The sequence below is a fragment of the Epinephelus lanceolatus genome, chromosome 22, assembly GCF_041903045.1.
Source record: "Epinephelus lanceolatus isolate andai-2023 chromosome 22, ASM4190304v1, whole genome shotgun sequence".
Classification (NCBI taxonomy): domain Eukaryota; kingdom Metazoa; phylum Chordata; class Actinopteri; order Perciformes; family Serranidae; genus Epinephelus; species Epinephelus lanceolatus.
Genome location: NC_135755.1, coordinates 25,583,313 through 25,601,324, shown reverse-complemented (window position 1 = coordinate 25,601,324; position 18,012 = coordinate 25,583,313). Strand labels below are relative to the sequence as shown.

The 18,012-nt window shown below is 41.7% G+C and overlaps 2 protein-coding genes and 1 non-coding gene across 7 annotated transcripts in view; 2 read left to right on the top strand and 1 right to left on the bottom strand.

Annotated features, from left to right (window-relative positions):
* The window catches only part of LOC117246050 (ADAMTS-like protein 1), a 124,411-nt gene extending 112,031 nt beyond the window's left edge, over positions 1 to 12,380 (top strand). For 3 of the 5 annotated variants that reach the window (XM_033609716.2, XM_033609714.2, XM_033609717.2), the window contains 11 exons: positions 578 to 707; positions 3,352 to 3,562; positions 3,655 to 3,834; positions 3,952 to 4,105; positions 4,203 to 5,211; positions 5,321 to 5,448; positions 7,865 to 7,985; positions 8,155 to 8,359; positions 8,844 to 8,953; positions 9,100 to 9,320; positions 10,534 to 12,380. In XM_033609716.2, coding sequence (XP_033465607.1) covers positions 578 to 707; positions 3,352 to 3,562; positions 3,655 to 3,834; positions 3,952 to 4,105; positions 4,203 to 5,211; positions 5,321 to 5,448; positions 7,865 to 7,985; positions 8,155 to 8,359; positions 8,844 to 8,953; positions 9,100 to 9,320; positions 10,534 to 10,643 — 2,579 coding nt within the window. In that variant the 3' untranslated portion in view covers positions 10,644 to 12,380. Of the gene's footprint in view, positions 1 to 577; positions 708 to 3,351; positions 3,563 to 3,654; positions 3,835 to 3,951; positions 4,106 to 4,202; positions 5,212 to 5,320; positions 5,449 to 7,864; positions 7,986 to 8,154; positions 8,360 to 8,843; positions 8,954 to 9,099; positions 9,321 to 10,533 lie in introns of those variants that run through there. The other 2 variants (XM_078164352.1, XR_013488564.1) reach the window with 2 other exon arrangements.
* Positions 12,381 to 12,614: 234 nt separating this feature from the next.
* On the top strand, positions 12,615 to 17,966 carry LOC117246393 (NACHT, LRR and PYD domains-containing protein 3-like). The gene is made up of 6 exons (XM_033610252.2): positions 12,615 to 13,117; positions 13,266 to 14,988; positions 15,532 to 15,615; positions 15,780 to 15,863; positions 16,157 to 16,234; positions 16,325 to 17,966. Exons 1-6 carry the CDS (start codon positions 12,808 to 12,810, stop codon positions 16,641 to 16,643), a joined length of 2,598 nt encoding a protein of 865 aa, XP_033466143.2. The 5' UTR covers positions 12,615 to 12,807; the 3' UTR covers positions 16,644 to 17,966.
* Positions 17,446 to 17,519, bottom strand: trnai-aau (transfer RNA isoleucine (anticodon AAU)). Its single transcript has one exon. It is a non-coding gene; the product is annotated as a tRNA-Ile (tRNA).
* Positions 17,967 to 18,012: the final 46 nt, after the last annotated feature.

Sequence of the window (18,012 nt, the reverse complement as noted above, 5' to 3'; positions counted from 1 at the left end):
TCTGTGTGTGCGCTCACCCAAACCCAACAAACTCCCATTTGGGGATGATTACAGAGGGGTATCAGATGTCACATACACACCCTGAGGGCTGCGCTCCTGTGGACCATCACACCACTATGGCGTTTGAAGTGCCTGCTTCACTGTTATTGTCCCCAACATTCGAAGCAGACTCAGAGATTTATGTTACGTTGCTTTTAACATGACCTGACATCACACCCTTAAAGTTTATCCACAGTTCAGGCCAGAACTTAAGCAGGCCGCTGTACTGGTTTGGTGTCCATTGTGCCTCAGTAGGTACAACCAGTGCTTGATTTCATTGAGGGGCCTAATACCTGGCTTGCTTCATTGCAGTGTCTGCTTGCAGTGTCATTTACTCCATATGTATGTGAGGCTGATAGTATGCAGGAGATGCTTAACAAAAACAATATGTGTTTGTAGGTTTGGCATTCGATCTAAGAAGATATGGGACAGTGAGCGTGTGTCTGTGAACATTTTAAAAGATGATAATTGAACCCTGCCCAATAGCTCATAGTGCTTTGGACAGCCCTTATGACTGCTCGGTGCTGTCTAATCCCAGGTGTGCAGGAGGCGGTGGTCATCTGCCTGAACAAGCAGACCAGGGAGGCAGCAGATCAGACCCTGTGTGTGAGCTCCCGTCGGCCCCCGCAACTCCTGCAGGACTGCAAAACTCAGCCCTGCCCACCCAGGTACTGTACAGTAAACCCAGACATCATTATCATTTAGACATTGTTTGAAATAGCTCGTGTCTGAACGTTAAAATAGACTTGATTGATGGATGAAGTAAAACTGAGGAGGAAATGTGTTTTGGGGAAAAAAAGGGTTTGGCTGCATTCAAGAAGAGAATATTAATTAAAAGCAGGACTATATTCTGGCTCTGCTCTTTATTAGTTTGCCAAGACTGTAACCCAGCAAAATATGCAATATAGAGAGCTGGGACATTCATGTACCATTTCCCAGAGCCTTGATGCATCCCTGGGTTCTACACCTGGAACTGCTTAACTTTCAGACTATCAAAAAACACACATCACACTAGTTGAATCAATTAATCTCTACTAATCACTGGTTGTGTACAAAAGAGATTGAAATCCCTCTAATCCTCTGCATTATCCCTCTCAGTTTAAACCACTTGGACCAATTAAATCACCATTTAGGCCACTTGGGTCCAAGTGATACTGAAGCAGAATGACAGAGATGGATGGTCATATCATGGAGAGCAGGAAATGAAGCCAGTGGGACAACTTGTGGAGCCTGGTCAGAATCACACACAAAATAGGAATCAGGTGTTAGTGGCAGCTATACCTGCTAGGCTGACATGTGACATTGACCCTGGAAGAACTTTTTTAGTAGTTTTATGAGCACATGACCGTAGGAGGCCTCTGCTACTGTTGTTAGCTTTCTTTTTTGAAAAGCTACTGTAAAAAAAAAGCTTCCACTTGGCTTGTACATGACAAACTGAAACGGGTTTATCCCCTGGAGAGTATGAATGTGCTCAACAACTGCAATTACAATCTGTCAGTTAGATTTTGATATGTTTTTCATTTAAATGGAAATGTTGGCCTGAATGTGGTGCTATGATAAATGTCAGGCAGTCACTTAAAACAAAAAGATTAATTCTCCGGGGATCATGAATGTTCTTAAAGAATTAATGGAAACCAGATTATTATTAGTTTTTCAATACCCCATGTAGAAAGCTGACACTTTGACCTGAAGGTGACTCCAAAGAAAAACTTAGTGAGTCTTGAAAATGGAAGGGATTCATCCTCTGGGGAGCATGACAGTGCTCAACAAATTTCATGGTGATCTACCAATTTCATGTTGGAAGGAACTCTTGGAGGGAAAGTTGTGATTTATCTTCTGTTAAATTTATTTGGAAATCTTGGCCATTAGCTTTAGAAGAGGAACATTTTTCCTGATTCTGAGGTCAAGAGATCACTTAAATCACTGTATTATCCTCTGACAACCACGAATATCCTTGTTAAATTTCAAGTTATTTTTTTAATGCAGCTGTAATGTTTGTGCTATTAAAAGTAGATTGCTGTCACAGCATTTAGATTTTAGAATGAATGTGGATTCATTAAGTCTAAGTCCAAGTTCTGCAGCTTTTTAGTGTATCCAACTATCACCCATTGGGCATTAATTTGGCATAAAGTGAATAAACAATGAGCACACAAAATTCATCAAAATGAAATACCTGAATGGTTAAACAGCATAATGGCATGATGTCTAAATATCTGAGCCATGGCTAAACGGTGAGTGGATTTTGCGGTAGGCCACACGTTTCAAGTTAACACCGTGCGCAGTGTCGGTGTTCCACCACTCGCACTCTTGTCAGAAAACCCAGAGGCTTGCAGCCTGCCCTTGCCTGTTTTTCCAGGCCTTGAGTCTTGTTTTCAGGCACAACAAACGCTGTATTGGACTTGTTTCCTTTGGCCCTTTACTCCCTCCCTGAGGCCTCCTCACCCTCCCATATTAAGCTACACTCTTTGGATACTGTTCCCTCTGAAGGGAAACAGCCATAGGATTTGGCTTTGAGTACAGTACCGGTCCAGAAACAAGCTTCATTCCCAATTCTCCTCAGTCCCTGGACCCTTGAGTAAATATGAATAGTTTTGAAATATCACCTAATCTGTCAAGCAAGAAGTAAAATCGCTGCCATTTTGGCCACAGCCAAAGCTTTCAGATGTCTTTAAAGGCACAGCGACTAGTTAGACAGCATTTTCAAGATTGGAATAAAAATGCACAGGAGACTTTGATGGTGGATTCATCACCCTGTATGAAAGTGTGTCGGACAACAAAATAAATATTGGTACATGGAGGTCATAGGAAAAAGTTATGCCATTGGGATTTCTCAAATATCAATAAATTCAGTGGGAGATTTAATGTTTCTTTGCCAGTATCTGGCTCCACGAATCACTCTTTTCATTTTCACTTGTATTCACTTTTATGAATTTACACATTCATGACCTGCAAGAGTGTCCTCTCATGGGGTCAAGAAAAAACATCAAGCACTCTGACTGAACTTCTCCTAACTGCACTCCTTTATAGATTGGATAATGGCGCCACATATATAATGTGTATACAAAAGTATGATGATTAATCAGGAATGGCAAAGGTTAAAGGTCCAATGTGTAGGGATATACTGGCAGAAATGATATATAATATAATAAGTATGTTTTCTTGAGTGTATAATCACCTGAAAATAAGAATTGTTGTGTTTTCATTACCTTAGAATAAGCCGTTTATATCTACATACGGAGCGGGCCCTCGTCCACAAAGTCAACAAGAAAACTTTACGCATCAGTAGTTTGATGATAAGCATTGTATTCACAGGTGGGAAACAGGGGAGTGGAGTTCATGCTCTGCTACCTGTGGGGTTGGCCTGATGACGCGCACTGTGGCGTGCACTCACCAGCCCTCTCGGGACAGCAACCGTACTGAGGTTTTGAGGGATGAAGACTGTCAGAGCCCCAAACCCAATCCTGTCCAAGCCTGCAACCGCTTTGACTGCCCTCCTGTGTGGGACACACGTGACTGGGGACAGGTAATGGATCTCAGTTAGGAAGTTCACTACCCTAAATGCCTGACCCAGCACATATTGCTAATATAACCCCTGGCCCCTCTGTATTTTTGTAGTGCTCCCAGAGCTGTGGTGGTGGATTTCAAAAGAGGCAGGTCCTGTGCAAACAGCGGTTGGCAGATGGCAGCATCCTGGAGCTGCCTGACACCTTTTGCCCTTCAAAGACTCCTGCAAATCAGCAGCCCTGTGGCAAACAAGAGTGCCCACCTCAATGGGTCACAACTGACTGGTCCCAGGTAGACTTTTCATCAAGGCGCCAACCTACTTTTTAAATTGGTCAAAAACAAAATGCAATTCCGTATGTACAGTATACAGTCTTCTCATTTTCATATTTTACAATGGTTTTTGTCCAGTGCTCAGTGACCTGTGGAAATGGCATTCAGAGACTACAGTCAGTCTGCAGAAAACAAGGGGCAGGAAGGGGACATTGGATCGTAGCCTCTGAAAACTGTTCCCTAATGGCTCGGCCCACCAAAATCCGGCCATGCTCCCTCAGGCTCTGTGAGAGTAAGAGACCCTCTGTTTGGCTCTGTTTCATTAAATTGTATCACTTTGTTTTGTTAGTAAGCCAGCCAGTTCACCTGTTCTGTTAATTTCATCACAGACTCTCTCAAGCCTGATCCCACCATACTGGCCCAGAAGAAGGTGTATATCCAGTGGAGGAAGGGCAAAAAGATACAGTTGATAGTGGGAGGTTATGCCTACTTGCTCCCTTGGACAACTGTGGTCCTTCGCTGCCCAACCCGCCACTTCCGCAAAGGCCAAATCCGATGGTTGAAGGAGGGAAAGCCCTTGGTCAGTCTCCCACATCTCTCTATAACACCACTAGGATACGTGAAGATTCAGCAGGTTCGTGCATCTGATGCAGGGGTATACACATGCATCGCAGGTCAGGCACAAGAACATTTTGTCCTACAGATCATTGGCAGCAAGCAGAAGCTCTCTGTTCCAGAGTCATTGCTCATGGCAGATGGACAACAAAAGGTTGGGCAGCCAGATGTGCCCACAACAGGAGAAAGATTTCAGGAACTACCGATCTCCCTCAATCAATATGACAACATTGTTGAGCAGTTGCTTGAACTCAAAGGTTCCCTCCAAGATGAAAAAGACACTGCTGACAAAACACACTCAAGTGAAAAGAACAGGTCGACCCTGGAGGATGAGAGAGCTAGCTCAGAACTTTCAAACCTGCCTGTGCTCATCGCCGATACCCACAGGCTAGATGAGATCATGCACAACTTCTCTGAAGGCCTCGGAGGACCATGGGGGGAACAACTCATTGCGCAATTGCTCAGTGAGCTCACTATGACACAAGGAGAAACCAATGAGTCTACTCTTCATCCCCCGGACAGTGCAGAATCTTCCACGCAAGGGCCCCTCCTTTATAAACCGAACATCAAAGCCCACACGTCCAGGCCAAGAAGCCCGGTGATAGTCCAGCGCTCCAGAAAGGTGGGAGCTGTACTGTCATCTGAAATGATAGTTCATGTGGGAGCGCCAGTTTTTCTGCAGAAACCCATGACTAGTTTGGAGCTGAGGTGTGAGGCACTAGGGAACCCTGAGCCATCCCTGACATGGACAAAGAATGGAAAAGAGTTGAACTACAACAGCAGGTAAGAACTGCCCTTTAATGTGACCTTTTGTGTGAAAGGCATCAAGAAAACTGAGATTTTGTTATAAAAAGAAGCAGATTCAGTGGTTGTGTTGTCTTGGTGTTGGCAGAGTAGGCCTGTTGTCCACCGGCTCACTTAGGATCCAGTCTCCAAGCAAGGCAGATGAGGGTGTGTACACCTGCACTGCCAGGAACCGTTTTGGATTGACATCTCTTTCGTCTTGGCTGCAGATTTCAGGTAAGATCCACAAAGCAAATTGGTTTATCTTCTGGAGTAGTTTCATCAAAGGGTAACTTAAGTATTTTTCAACCTGGACTCTGTTTTCCCTCTAAAGTGACCACTGGGAACAACATTTATTTATTTTTTTTTTTTTAAATTGGTCCCGTATTGATCGGCAAAACAGGCTACAGTGTAACCATTTGGGGCATATTCGCACTCCATTTACCTCCACTAAAAGTGCTTGCTTTTGCTACTGATGGGCTCAGATTATCAAGTGTCTAAAAAACATCACGGAAAGTATACTGAAAGCGATAGACATTTTTGTTATGGAGTACAACAGCCCCACCAGACTCCATTTAAATAAGGAATGATTTTATCATTGTAAAACACACTTCATTCAAAGTCAACAGAAACAAAATAAAACTCAAATAACCATCTTGGTTCATCTTTCCACTGTCCCAACAATCACTAACTCTGGCTTGGTTGAAATAAACCCTTTATTCTCCCAGTTAGATTTGAAAATATGCTGGCTCTGTACATGCTAAAATTACTGTTTATTTGAATGGAGTCTGGTGGGGTTGGCAATGGCAATTTCAGGGCTTTTTTCTGGTTAAATGAAAAGAATCTCACTCTTAGATAAAAATTTCTATCTCTGTAGGGATCCATCCATAATGTTGTCAGACATGTAGAATAACAATCTGAGCCTGTCAGTGGCAAAAACAAGCACTTTCAGTGGATGCACATTGTAAACAGAGTGATTACATTGTAGCCTGTTTCGTCAGTGCTGGTTACAGCCCTGTTGCTCAATACTAGCCCAGTTTCAAAAATTGTTGTTCCCATTAGTTGCTTAGTCATAAAAACATTGGGAAATAGGGTCCAGATTGAAAAATACCAAAGTTATCCTTAAGGTAATTCTTGGGTAATAATAATAATAAGAATGATTATTCAAACATTATGTTGTAATCAAGCACCCAAAGTTTCAAAAATATGACATAATATTGGGAAATATGCTTATTTGCTTTCTTGTCGAAGTTATATGAGAAGATAGAGACTACTCTTAATTTTTACAGGATGAATAAAGAGCTAGGAGACAAGGCAGTTTGCTTAGCTTAGCATAAAGGCTAGAAGAATGGGGAAACAGCAAGCCTGGCTCTGTCCAAAGGTACCAGCTTCTAAAGCTTCTTAAAGTGTGATGTAGCTTCAATGAAGTCCTATAATGGGCAGATACTGAGTACATTACTGAAAACTGCTTTTGTAGCTACACATACAAACGATTGAGTCAGTACTAACCTAATGTCAAGTTGAGTTTGTCCTAATAATCTCTCATGCAGTCCAGGTTACAGTAATGTGTGTTGTTCTTCTGTGGTTTAGGCTGAGAGATTCTGGGAAAGCATTCTTTTCAACTGAGAAACACACACAGTCATGACCGTAGACACAGATATACAGTAAGCTTTTACACACCCTGGTGGCTCATCTGGCTGAGTCAGTAATGGGGAATGTCCAGAGAGTGCCACAGCTCGGGTCATCTCCGCGCGGCGCTGTCATTTGTCTCCTCAGAGCATGACCAGTTGCGGCCTTGCTGCATTGTCATCAAAGCAGCGATACAGCCGGGTTTCCTGACGCTCCGGCGCTTTTCCTCCCCATACGACAGCAATTAGAGGTTCCAGGCAATGTTTCAAAGAAGATTAGGTGGGTGCACCCCATTCGCCTAATCTAAACGGAGGATAAAGGGGCTTAAGATGCTGAAAAATGTCCAAACTGCATTTTCTCATATTTTTAATTCAAACTCAGTTTAAGGTCGTGTCTAATGGATGCACTCCAGAAATCTCAAGAATGCAATCCCAAGTACTGTGAATGCCTTTACAGGGTAATTGAACTTGAAAATATCATTCCCAGGTTCTTGGAAAATGCAGTGTCATTTCTGAACAAGAGCAGGTCACGTCTTCACATACAGGCCAGTGAATCATGACCCTCTTCTTATTGTCAAAGACAAAAATTTAGAGCTGCTGAAGTATGAGTGACAGGAGACTTTTTTCTTACTTGATGCACCTGAAGTGAGAAAACCAGGAATGATGCCTATGTAAGTGACTATACATCAGGACTATTATGCTGTGTTCACATGGAATCGGGCAGACGGTAGATGGACAAACCCTTCTGGATCAGTCCTAGTTCCCTGAGTCCATGTGAATGCAGCATTAGAGTCTACCAGGCAATACAAAAGCATCTTCAGCTAAAGCTCATTATATAATGTTCCTCGTTGAACTGGTAAGATCACTGCAGTAAGACATGAATTTTGCTGAGTGAATGTCTGCTTTAAAGTCCTGATACATTAACAGAGAGGACACTGAAACTAAAATCAGCAATAGAAAGTAAGGATTAAAAAGACAGTTCTCTCTTCTTTTGATATCTGAAGTATCCAAGTATCTAATTTCAGGTGGCAAAGGAAGAAACTGTGTCCAGGGTAATGGTATGGGAACAAATGGCCCTATTTGCTCTGAGAGGAGTAACAGTAACCAGTCAGCTGAGCTGTGCCATGGACAATCCTGCCCCCTCAGGTACCTTTCTGTTACTACATGTTTACCCAGTTGGATATTTTGAATATTACATAATAATACCAGTTCTGACTGTCTCCTTTGCTTGCATTCCAATTTCTTTTGAGAACTTGAATTGTTTCTGATATACGTTATTAGTTATTGTCTACTTTTCCTCTGTGGTTTTGATTAGGTGGCGAATGGATCCTTGGTCTCCATGCTCAACCAATTGTGGAGGTGGGTCCCAGTCCAGGAGTGTCCGCTGCATGAAGGGTCCTGAGGGCAAATCAAGAGAGGTGGAGGGCCAGCACTGCCTCGGCACAGGGAGGAGACCCTCTGACACCAGGCTATGCAACCTACAGCCCTGTGCCAGATGGGCCACTACCCACTGGGGAGCGGTGAGTCGATTCACTCTGAACACAAACACATCTTAACACATGTACTTGGGCTTTGTCAAAGCTGTGCAAAACACAGTTTACTTCAAAAACTGTTTGCCTGTTCTTAGTCAGTTCATTTGAGCTGGTAACCAAATAACCAGTGCTTTCAGTGTTTCTTTGTTACCCAGTTTTGTAAAGGGGAAGCACCCTGCCAGTCCTTCCTGATAGTCAAATATTTGTTGTAGTTAGGGAAGTCACCTCTTCTCTGTGGTAACCCTATCACATTTTCCCTAAGTGTTTTATGAGAATTCCCCTGTTTTGCATTTTATTGCAAAAAAAGTAGCTCCCATTTCGAAATACAAACTAAATGCTTTCATTATGAGGCATAGTTTAGATTTAAAACTTGAAATTCAATGAGAGTGTGTGGGCTTGAAAATGCCAAAGCCACATGAGGGAGAGTTGATAGCAGGCAAGTATTTTCTTTTGATGAAATCTCCTCTTTCAGTGTCACGGTCAATGTGTGGGTCCCAGTTTGGCCACACAGCACCGCCATGTTTACTGCCAAGACAACAATGCCACCAAACTCCCCTACAGGATGTGCAGTGGACTCCAGAGGTGAATATGGATTAACAGTTTGTGATTTATGATGTTGATGAACAATAAAACTTGCAGCAATATCTCATGTTTCAGTGAAAAAGCCACTCACTGGAGTGTTTAGGACTTTTTTTGACCCTTTTCTTTATGCGTCTTTGTATTTTTAGGCCCAGCTCTATAAAGAATTGCTCCACAGATGCCTGTGCCCTTCACTGGCGTGTAGGGCCGTGGACGCAGTGCACTGCCACCTGTGGACGGCACGGTTTCCAGTCACGCCAGGTGACCTGCGTCCACCGTCGAACTGGAAAGGCCACACGTGAACATCACTGCATGTGGAAGCCGCGCCCTCCCAGCTGGCAGCGATGCAATATTTTGTCCTGTGGCAGAGGTGAGAAAAAACAGCGACACAGACAAGCAGTTTCTGAATTGTGATTTTGAATATAAAATGATCCTGCATTTATTATATGTTGTATAGCATATTCAAAATGATATAACTGCATATGTTGATGGTTAAATTTTCCTCTGAAAAGCATATTTTAGAGGTCAAAATACTGAAAATAACCTCAGTGTAGTACCAGCTGGTTGTCGTTAGTCCCAGCCGATTTCATGACCACATTAATGGTGTATTTCTGAGGTCTTGCCCTAAATAAACTAGTGGAAGAATAACTAAAATTGGAATTAAAATTAGATTATTAAATTAAAAATATTATTGCCAGAATATTTTTTGCATAAGCTCCATCATGGCACATTACATTCCCTTAATGGGCCCAGCCCATAATGCATAGTTTGGGTTTTATGTGCTGAGGTCTGGAAGCATCTGTTTCTGCAATTTTTGCTGGCACCCCAATACAAAACAAGTGAAAGTAATTTTGCATGTGGTACTTAGGAAGTAAAAAAATACTATTTAAAATTTCTCCGGCATCAGGTAATCCTGAAAACAACATCCCAGTTACATTTGATGAACGAATCCCTATAAATACAGCTTACATTTCAGATATTATCTCAGGGAGGAATTGTTGATGTCTGAAATTTGTCATGATATTCAACTAACCTCTATATTTGTGTAGAAGAGTTGGTTCTTTGAAACCACTTCACATAAAACTGCAAGGCTCGATACTACAAGGCCTGCACTAAGAGAATATTTTAGATTTTTGTAAACTGACCCTTTACCCCAGAAGATTAAAGAAGATTTCCGAACCTTGTTTTCTTGTATTGTGCTGGCTTTAGTAACTGCTGAAGGATGATCCCTTTAACAAAAGCATTTAAAAGGAAATCCTCTTGATGCTCTCTCTCGAGGAGAGGCTTAAAGGGATAGTTCAGATTTTTTGAAGTGGGGTTGTATGGGGTGCTCATCCATAGTCAGTGTATTACCTACAGTAGACGTCAGTCAGAATGCCCCCAGTTTGGAGAAGGAGGCTTGAGTCTGACATGGAAGCTAAACAATGTACTGTTGTGGATGGGGTTCAACAACAAAATGTATTTTAGCCTGTATGTAATATTATGTCAATGGATAAGTACCACGCACAGCCCCACCTCAAAAAACCTGAACCACCCCTTTAAAATGACTATGTGTAGTAAAATGTAACATCTGTGTATTGCAGCAGGAGAGTGTCGAGACAGCACGAGGTACTGCGAAAAAGTTCGACAGCTAGAGCTTTGTCCGCTGCCCCAGTTTAAGAGTCGCTGCTGTCATTCCTGCCAAAACACCTGAGACTGGGACGTAAAACGAGGGCCATGGACGATCTTGATAGGTCAGAAAGATGCTCCAACAGCCGACAGAGACTTGAAACCTCAATGCCCCATCCTTACACCCACAACTGTCTTCAATGATCAGTCTTGGCTGGGGATGCCTGAGTGTGGAGGAATGTTTGGATGATCATACCTCGAGTGGTTGTGATCTTATTTCCTCAAAGATATTGTGTGTTGGTTTGAATTTGAAAGTTTTGAGAGGAGTGTCTGCTAATGAAGGCTTTAGTTTTACTTCTTTTTTTTTTTTAAAAATCTGACGGTCACGAAGCTTTCCTAGATTATGCAAACGTAACTAAGATACATTTCCATTGTGAGTAATAGAAATTTGTGACTGCAGTGTTTCATAAAGGGGAAGTCATAAAAAAACTGGTGTAGTTTCAGGGTTTTTTAAGGAATGGAATGATAATGCTGCACCGCCACCACCATTGTAACACCCTCACTTCATCTCCAAAACAGGGTGCATATTATCATGCAATTCACCTTATAAATATGTGATTAATACACCTGTTTTTCATGGATTGACTTCATACCCAGGGTTTCTGGCTAGACCCCTGAGCTTTTGATAACCACTGGATAGTTGTGTGCTTGCCTTTATTGCAATGGTCTCCAAAACAGTGTTGATAAATGGTTTTGATGCTAAATGAGATTTTATGATAGATGCATGGGTAGACTGTTGTTTAAACACAGCACAATGTTGCATATAAATGGGAACTGGCAAAGAGCCTTCTATTTTTCATACATTATATGCAGTGCATTTGGTATCAACCACATGGGAAATAGATTATGGTTTGTGTTATCATTTTTGAGCAATTTAGCACGTGTTTAAAAAGGAAATCTGCATTTTTCATATTATTAAAAAGTAGGAAATGATAAAGATTTATCTTGCATGGGTTGCACTATGGAGGTGTATGACTGAAGCAAGTCAGTTTTTGGAAAAAAGACACTTATTTTGCACTCAACTCATCCAAGTCTTTGTTAAGAACATGGCTTGTTGAGTTTGTTTTTTGTTTTAGTTTGTAAAGTTACATTGTTTATATATTTTGTTTTGTGATTTCTTGCAAAGATATTTGATAAACGTCCCTTTTAACCACTTTATGACTCTCTCCGACAAATTATATTTTTGCTTTAGTGCGACATTTTAGGGGAAAAAAAACAGTTACATTTGACAGTTCCTGTGTAACTCTTTTTTCTTGGACAGATTTCAGTGTTAGTTGAACTTAAAACATGTAAATATTAACTCTGTTTTACACTTGGATATTGGTTGAAGCAAGAGGGAATTGTTTATAGTCATTATTAATGAAAACCATATTTGTGCCAGATAGGCAGGGTTTGCACTTTTGACATTATGTCCTGAGTTCCACAATGCATCATCAAGTGCAACACATACCTTAGCTGATAACTTGGACTTTCTAGGTGTGATTATTTTACTTTGTAAAAGACAAACATGATTAACATATTACTTATGCTCTTAAGTTATGTAGATATTTGTTTTGTCCTATTAACTATTTATTTTCATTTGTGTTCTTGTGCATAGTTTTGTAAATAATTACAGGGGTGGCTATTAAGTATTAATTTCCTTAGAGGTTTTTTTGGTATTTGATGTGCATGCAATGGGGACCCTCTGCTGGTGAACTGATGTGTTGCTTCCTGCTCATGCCTGATTTATCATTAAATAAAACCAAATACATTCCTTTTACAATCTGTTTGTTGTGGTTCTCTCTTTTAAAATAAATCTGCATTATCTAGTCAAAGTTCCCAAATTTGCATGATTATTGAAGCGGCATTTCTGTCAAACCTTCACACTATTTTGGTAATTCTCACTTCCTCATCACCAAAAATATTGAAATGGGAGGTCCCGCCATGAACCAGCAGAACAAGACATCAAAGGTTCATGTGTTGTTGCCACACTGTTCTTCAAAGCAGAAAAGCACTTCCTCTTTCTCTTTCTACTATATACAGCTGGCTTTCTATTTCTCAGCGCTTGAAGACAGAAATGCATTTATGGGATCCCTATGCGGAGATACTGCTTTACAACTTGAATCTAGACGCCACATCTCACATTTGCACCATCAGCAGATCATAACTGGACCTTTCTGCTCTGTGCTGTTGATTATTTCAGATTAGTTATGCTGGAAAAGGATGGTTGTAATTCCTGTCTGACAGCACTCATGGTTCTGCGAGTTTCCCTCGTGGATGAACTGGAAGGACGGATCGACTCTTTGCTGGAAATCTTAGTAAGTCGGGAGGTGTTCACTCGTGATGACCGTGAGGAGGTGTTGTGTCTGTTGGGGCCTCGGGCAAGAGTGAGAAAGGTGTTGGATATCTTGACATGTAAAGGCGAGGAAGCAGCTGAGATTTTTCTCTCAATTAGCAGTCATCAGAAAGAGGTACAGTCGCACTCCAATGAAGGCAACACAGATCAGCCTCAATCCGAAGGTAAGCAATTCAAACCACAGAGATGTCATTTAAGATCGTTTTTGGAGTGTGAATAGCGCTAAGAGTTAAACATTTGGAATAGCATTGCATTGTTCATATAAACTGTATAAGTAGTGTATGAGACAAATTATAATCTCATCTTTTGCAGAGTATAACAAAGTCAAACGAAAGCATAAAGATGTCCTTGCACGCCGAAGTGAGAGCATGCTCTTCTACAATACTCGACACGGAGAGAAAATCCTTTTTGCTGAACACTATGTGAATCTCTTGTTGGCTGATGGACACCAGGGCTTGGAGATAAAAAGACACGAGGTGCTGACATTTGGACAAAAGCGACTATCTTTGCAGCAGAAGTCAGCAGTGCATAGGAAAATCACACCAGCTGAACTCTTTTCAAGCACACATGGAAACCGTCCGGTTAAGAAAGTTCTGGTGTCAGGGGTGGCCGGCATCGGAAAAACCATCCTGGTGCAGAAGATGCTGTTCGATTTTGGGGGAAACAGGGAACATCTTGCATTTGACTTCATTATCCACATGACGTTCAGAGACCTGAATCTGATCGACAAACCGACAAACCTCCGGGACCTGGTCTTGCGTAAAAACAGGCACCTTGCTAAGGAACTGGATAACATTTTAGCAAATGACAACAAACTGCTGATCATCTTGGATGGCTTTGACGAGTTCAGACACTACAGGAGCTGTGACGTAGATGCATTTGTAACTGAGCCAGATGAAGATGCAGAGGTGGTGGAGGTCCTTGGGAGTCTGTTGCAAGGTGAACTGCTGCCGAATGCTTCCGTCATGCTGACAAGTCGACCAGCAGCAATCGACCACATCCCTGTGGGCTGTATTGACCGATTTGTCCTCATCGCTGGTTTCTCCTTGGCTGAAGTTCAGGACTTCTTTTTACGTTACTTCCAGGACAGTGTCATTGCTGACCGCATTTTTGCAGTGGTGTCAGCGAATGAGCTAATGCTGACGCTGTGCTACATACCTGCGTTTTGCTTCATCGTGTGCTGCATCCTCAAAGAAAGCAAAAACCTCTGTGGAGAGAGCCCTAAGACCATGACCGACATTTACGTGCAGTATCTGGTGGCCTTACTTCGCTCTCACACTCAAGCAAGAGCCGAAACATTTCGTCAAGACCAAAAAGCGGGGGCTGTCCACCAGCTGTCAGATATCGTGCTAAAGCTTGGTCGACTCGCCTTCCAAAAGCTAATAGAGCATCAAACACTTTTCTACAGTAGCGACCAAGATGTTGCAGCGTTAGAAGGATGCAGCCTTGTTAGTACCTTCCTTGACAAGACAGTGGCGCAAGAGCCTGGCTGCACTGAAGAAGTTTACTCCTTTGCACACCTGACTGTTCAAGAGTTCTTTGCTGCAGTTTTTTGTGCGGTGACAGATCACCCATTACCTGATGCACTCCAGTACACTGCAAGTCCAGGGGAGGGCTCCAACACTGGACATTTAGACCTTTTCAACCGCTTCCTGTCTGGAATCCTCTCTGAACGCAATGCTAATCTTCTGTCGAGGCAGGTGGGGCTGTGCTGCCATAAAGACAAAGTAGACACCTGTCGTCAGAAGATCATCAGAGAGCTCACAATGCTCTGTGAGAATGGGGAACATGTCCTAAACCATTTACACTGCCTGTTTGAGCAACAGGACCCTTCTTTGGCCCTTGCTGTGCAACCAAAGACACTACGAGTTAATGTTAGTGATGGAGCACTCACCCAAATGGATTACAATGCTATCAAGTACTTCCTAAACCTCACAAAGGGCACAATATCAGAGCTGGATCTTACAGGGACAGGAGTGAGCTGTGAGGCACTCAGAGATATTCAGCCTCTGCTGCTCAGGTGTGACAGACTTTGGTGAGTTCCAGGTAAAATTGCATCCTCTCAGTCTCTGGAGTCACACATCTATCGCACAGAGTTTTCTTTATTTTATTTTTCAGCCTTTGCAGTTCCATGTGGGGAACTTTGGTGTTGTATTGCAATATACAGCTTAACATTTGCAAATAACACCCACACTGCTTAGCCAGGGGACAGAGACAAGAAGTTCAGTTACCGATACTTATACAGGCAGTTGTGCATCACAATGGTCTTAGTTCTCACATTTAGCATAAACGCACAGTGTTTTATCTGTACTTTCAGCACATTGTCTGGGCTGTCTATGTTTACTGTGTGGGAACAGAGAAGGCTGAATCCCACAACTCGGTTTCAGTGACATGTGGCACAGAAACAGAGACACATGCAGCTCCCTCGGCTGCCCGAGTTGGTGAGGCTAAAAAGGTCAAGAATTGCCACTTATGTCACACACATCGCTCTGCATCTGTCAAATAGTAAAGTATCAACACATCACATAAGAAACATAAAATGTGGCTTATGTGCTAACTCTGCTATTTCATTTTTAAGGCTTGGAGAAAACAACTTCGACATGGACACAGTTCAGGTCATCGCTGATGTGCTGAAAGTGTCAGACAATGTAACCCAACTGGGGTAAGATGTCAAGTGATTTTACAGGCTTTTCTTAATAAGAAGAAAATATGTTTGTTTTTTTTTCAACAGAAATATTACAAGCACTAAGCCAATATAAAAAGTGCACTCATTCTTTTTGTGAGTGAGTAAAGAATCACCCAGACTGTTTCTCACTTTAAATTTAGACTTGGATGGTCAGACATCGGTGATGACGAACTTCTGGCTCTGTCTAGTGCCATACGGGTGAAGAAAAAGCTTGAAGAATTGTGGTAAGACACTGGTGACTAATATCACCATATGACACAACATTTTAGGGAAATTAAAGTCTTTGCAGACACAGAAAAAAATTGGTTCTCTTCTTGAATTGGAATAAAAAATGATTTTATTATTGAAGCACCAAGTAGGCTACAGTTGATTATCTGGCCCTTTTCATTCAACAATGTAGGTCACAGAGTGGTTAGAGATGCTGAAGAGATTTTCATATTTGATGTTTGCTGATTTATTCATGTGTGAAATATTTAAAACATTGTCAAAGACATGTTAGTCTTATGTGCTTTGACAGGATGGAGGGAAACCGAGTGAGCTCCAGAGGTCTGCTGTCACTTAGTGACTTGACCCCAAACCCTCTGAAAAGAGTTGTGTGAGTGTGACTTTTCTCAACAAATGACTCATATCCATATCCCAACAGTTTGGGTTTTCTAAAGCTTCTGCTGATTCCCCTTTCCTACAGAGCTATATGGAATGACGTGGCTGACACAGACCCAGAGTCCTTCAGGACTCAGGAAAGCATAACTGTGAGCTTCACAGATGACGATATGTGGGAGGCGTGGGGGGAATGGGTCTTCAAAAGGTGTGAGGTCAGCAGCAACGAGAAGTTGGTGACGGTACTCCACAAAGTGTGCAACATATCAGTGCACTGCTTAGAAACCCAGTGGGCAAAGACTTTCTACAAGCAGCTATCGCAGCTCATCAAGCACAGGATCGAGGGCTGCACCGAGGACGACATGTGCAAGAGGCTCAAAAAGTTTGAGGGCATTTTGGATCTCTGACAGACATCACTAACCTCAAGTCATAAGCTACATCAAATGTCTGTTTGACGCAGAATGCTTTGAGCGTAACAAACTTTTCTCTCCTTTTAATATTTGTATTTGTATTTTTAACTTTTTAACATTTGTATTTATCTATTTGTATTTATTTTGTTTAATATGCACTGTCGCTCTTCACAGACGAAGTTTCTAACGGAAAAATAAAGTTCTTTGAATTGAATTGATTGTGGAGCACAAACAGGAAAAACAGGGTACTGTTGAAGCATGCAGGACAAGTCTTCTTCATGCTTAAAGCATAAAAACAATACAAAATCAGAGGTAAGAACCCTTCTTCCAACGTTGCCTAGACACAAATTAAACGTGCTTTTAAAGTAAAACTCATCAGACATAACCCAGCTGGCACCGGACGTCACTATGTCAATATAGCAGATGTTAAATTTTGGTTGGAATGAAACAATATTGACAATATATTAAAGGTCTAATGTTTGACTTTCACATTGTGTGGATGTTAACATGATGTTTTGTATTTATGGGTCTGTTTTCCATGTCTTAAGACTAAATGTCGTTATTCTATGTGAAGATGATGTTGGCATGAGATGTTTGTAAGACACTGGATTTAGGTTATTTAAAATTTACCCATTAACAATGTCTTACTGTGTTGGTGGCCAGGCGACCTAGGAATCCACAGTTGTATTTGTGTGTGCGTAGGATAACATTACTTTTGCAGTAATCAGTTGGGTGATGGAGATTCAGGTTAGCCCTATTGATAGAATCAGTTGTGTGTTCAGAGAGGAAAAGTAAGTCATGGCCCGTACGGGGATCGAACCCGCGACCTTGGCGTTATTAGCACCACGCTCTAACCAACTGAGCTAACCGGCCATGTTTGCAAAAATGAAGTTTTCAGGATTTGATACTAAGTACATATGCCATATTTGTTCACTGTGGTGTCCAGATAAAGCCTGTAACACCGTGTTTGTAAATGTCCCTTAACGTTACGTTTGTTAACGTTACGTAGTGTCCACACACCTTACGTACAGAAAAAAAGTAACGGTTGAAAATGAAATGAAATACGAGTAACGTTACTGGAAAAAAAACATGTAGAGCTCGGATAAAGTCTTATTTTCCTTTTCCAAATAAAAGCACAAACCGTGTGAAACTATCCATTATACTGCAGTAGTGTTGTACTGACCTATTTATAACGTTTATTTATAGACACATTTCATGATATTGACCTTTTTCTATTTATTTTTATTTCGAATGTCAATGCACACTCCAAAATTTGTTCCGATGTATTGTCACTTGTGTACAATTGTAAATAAAATGTTGAACTCCAAACGCATACATCTCTTTTCTTTCTTTTATTGTGATATTA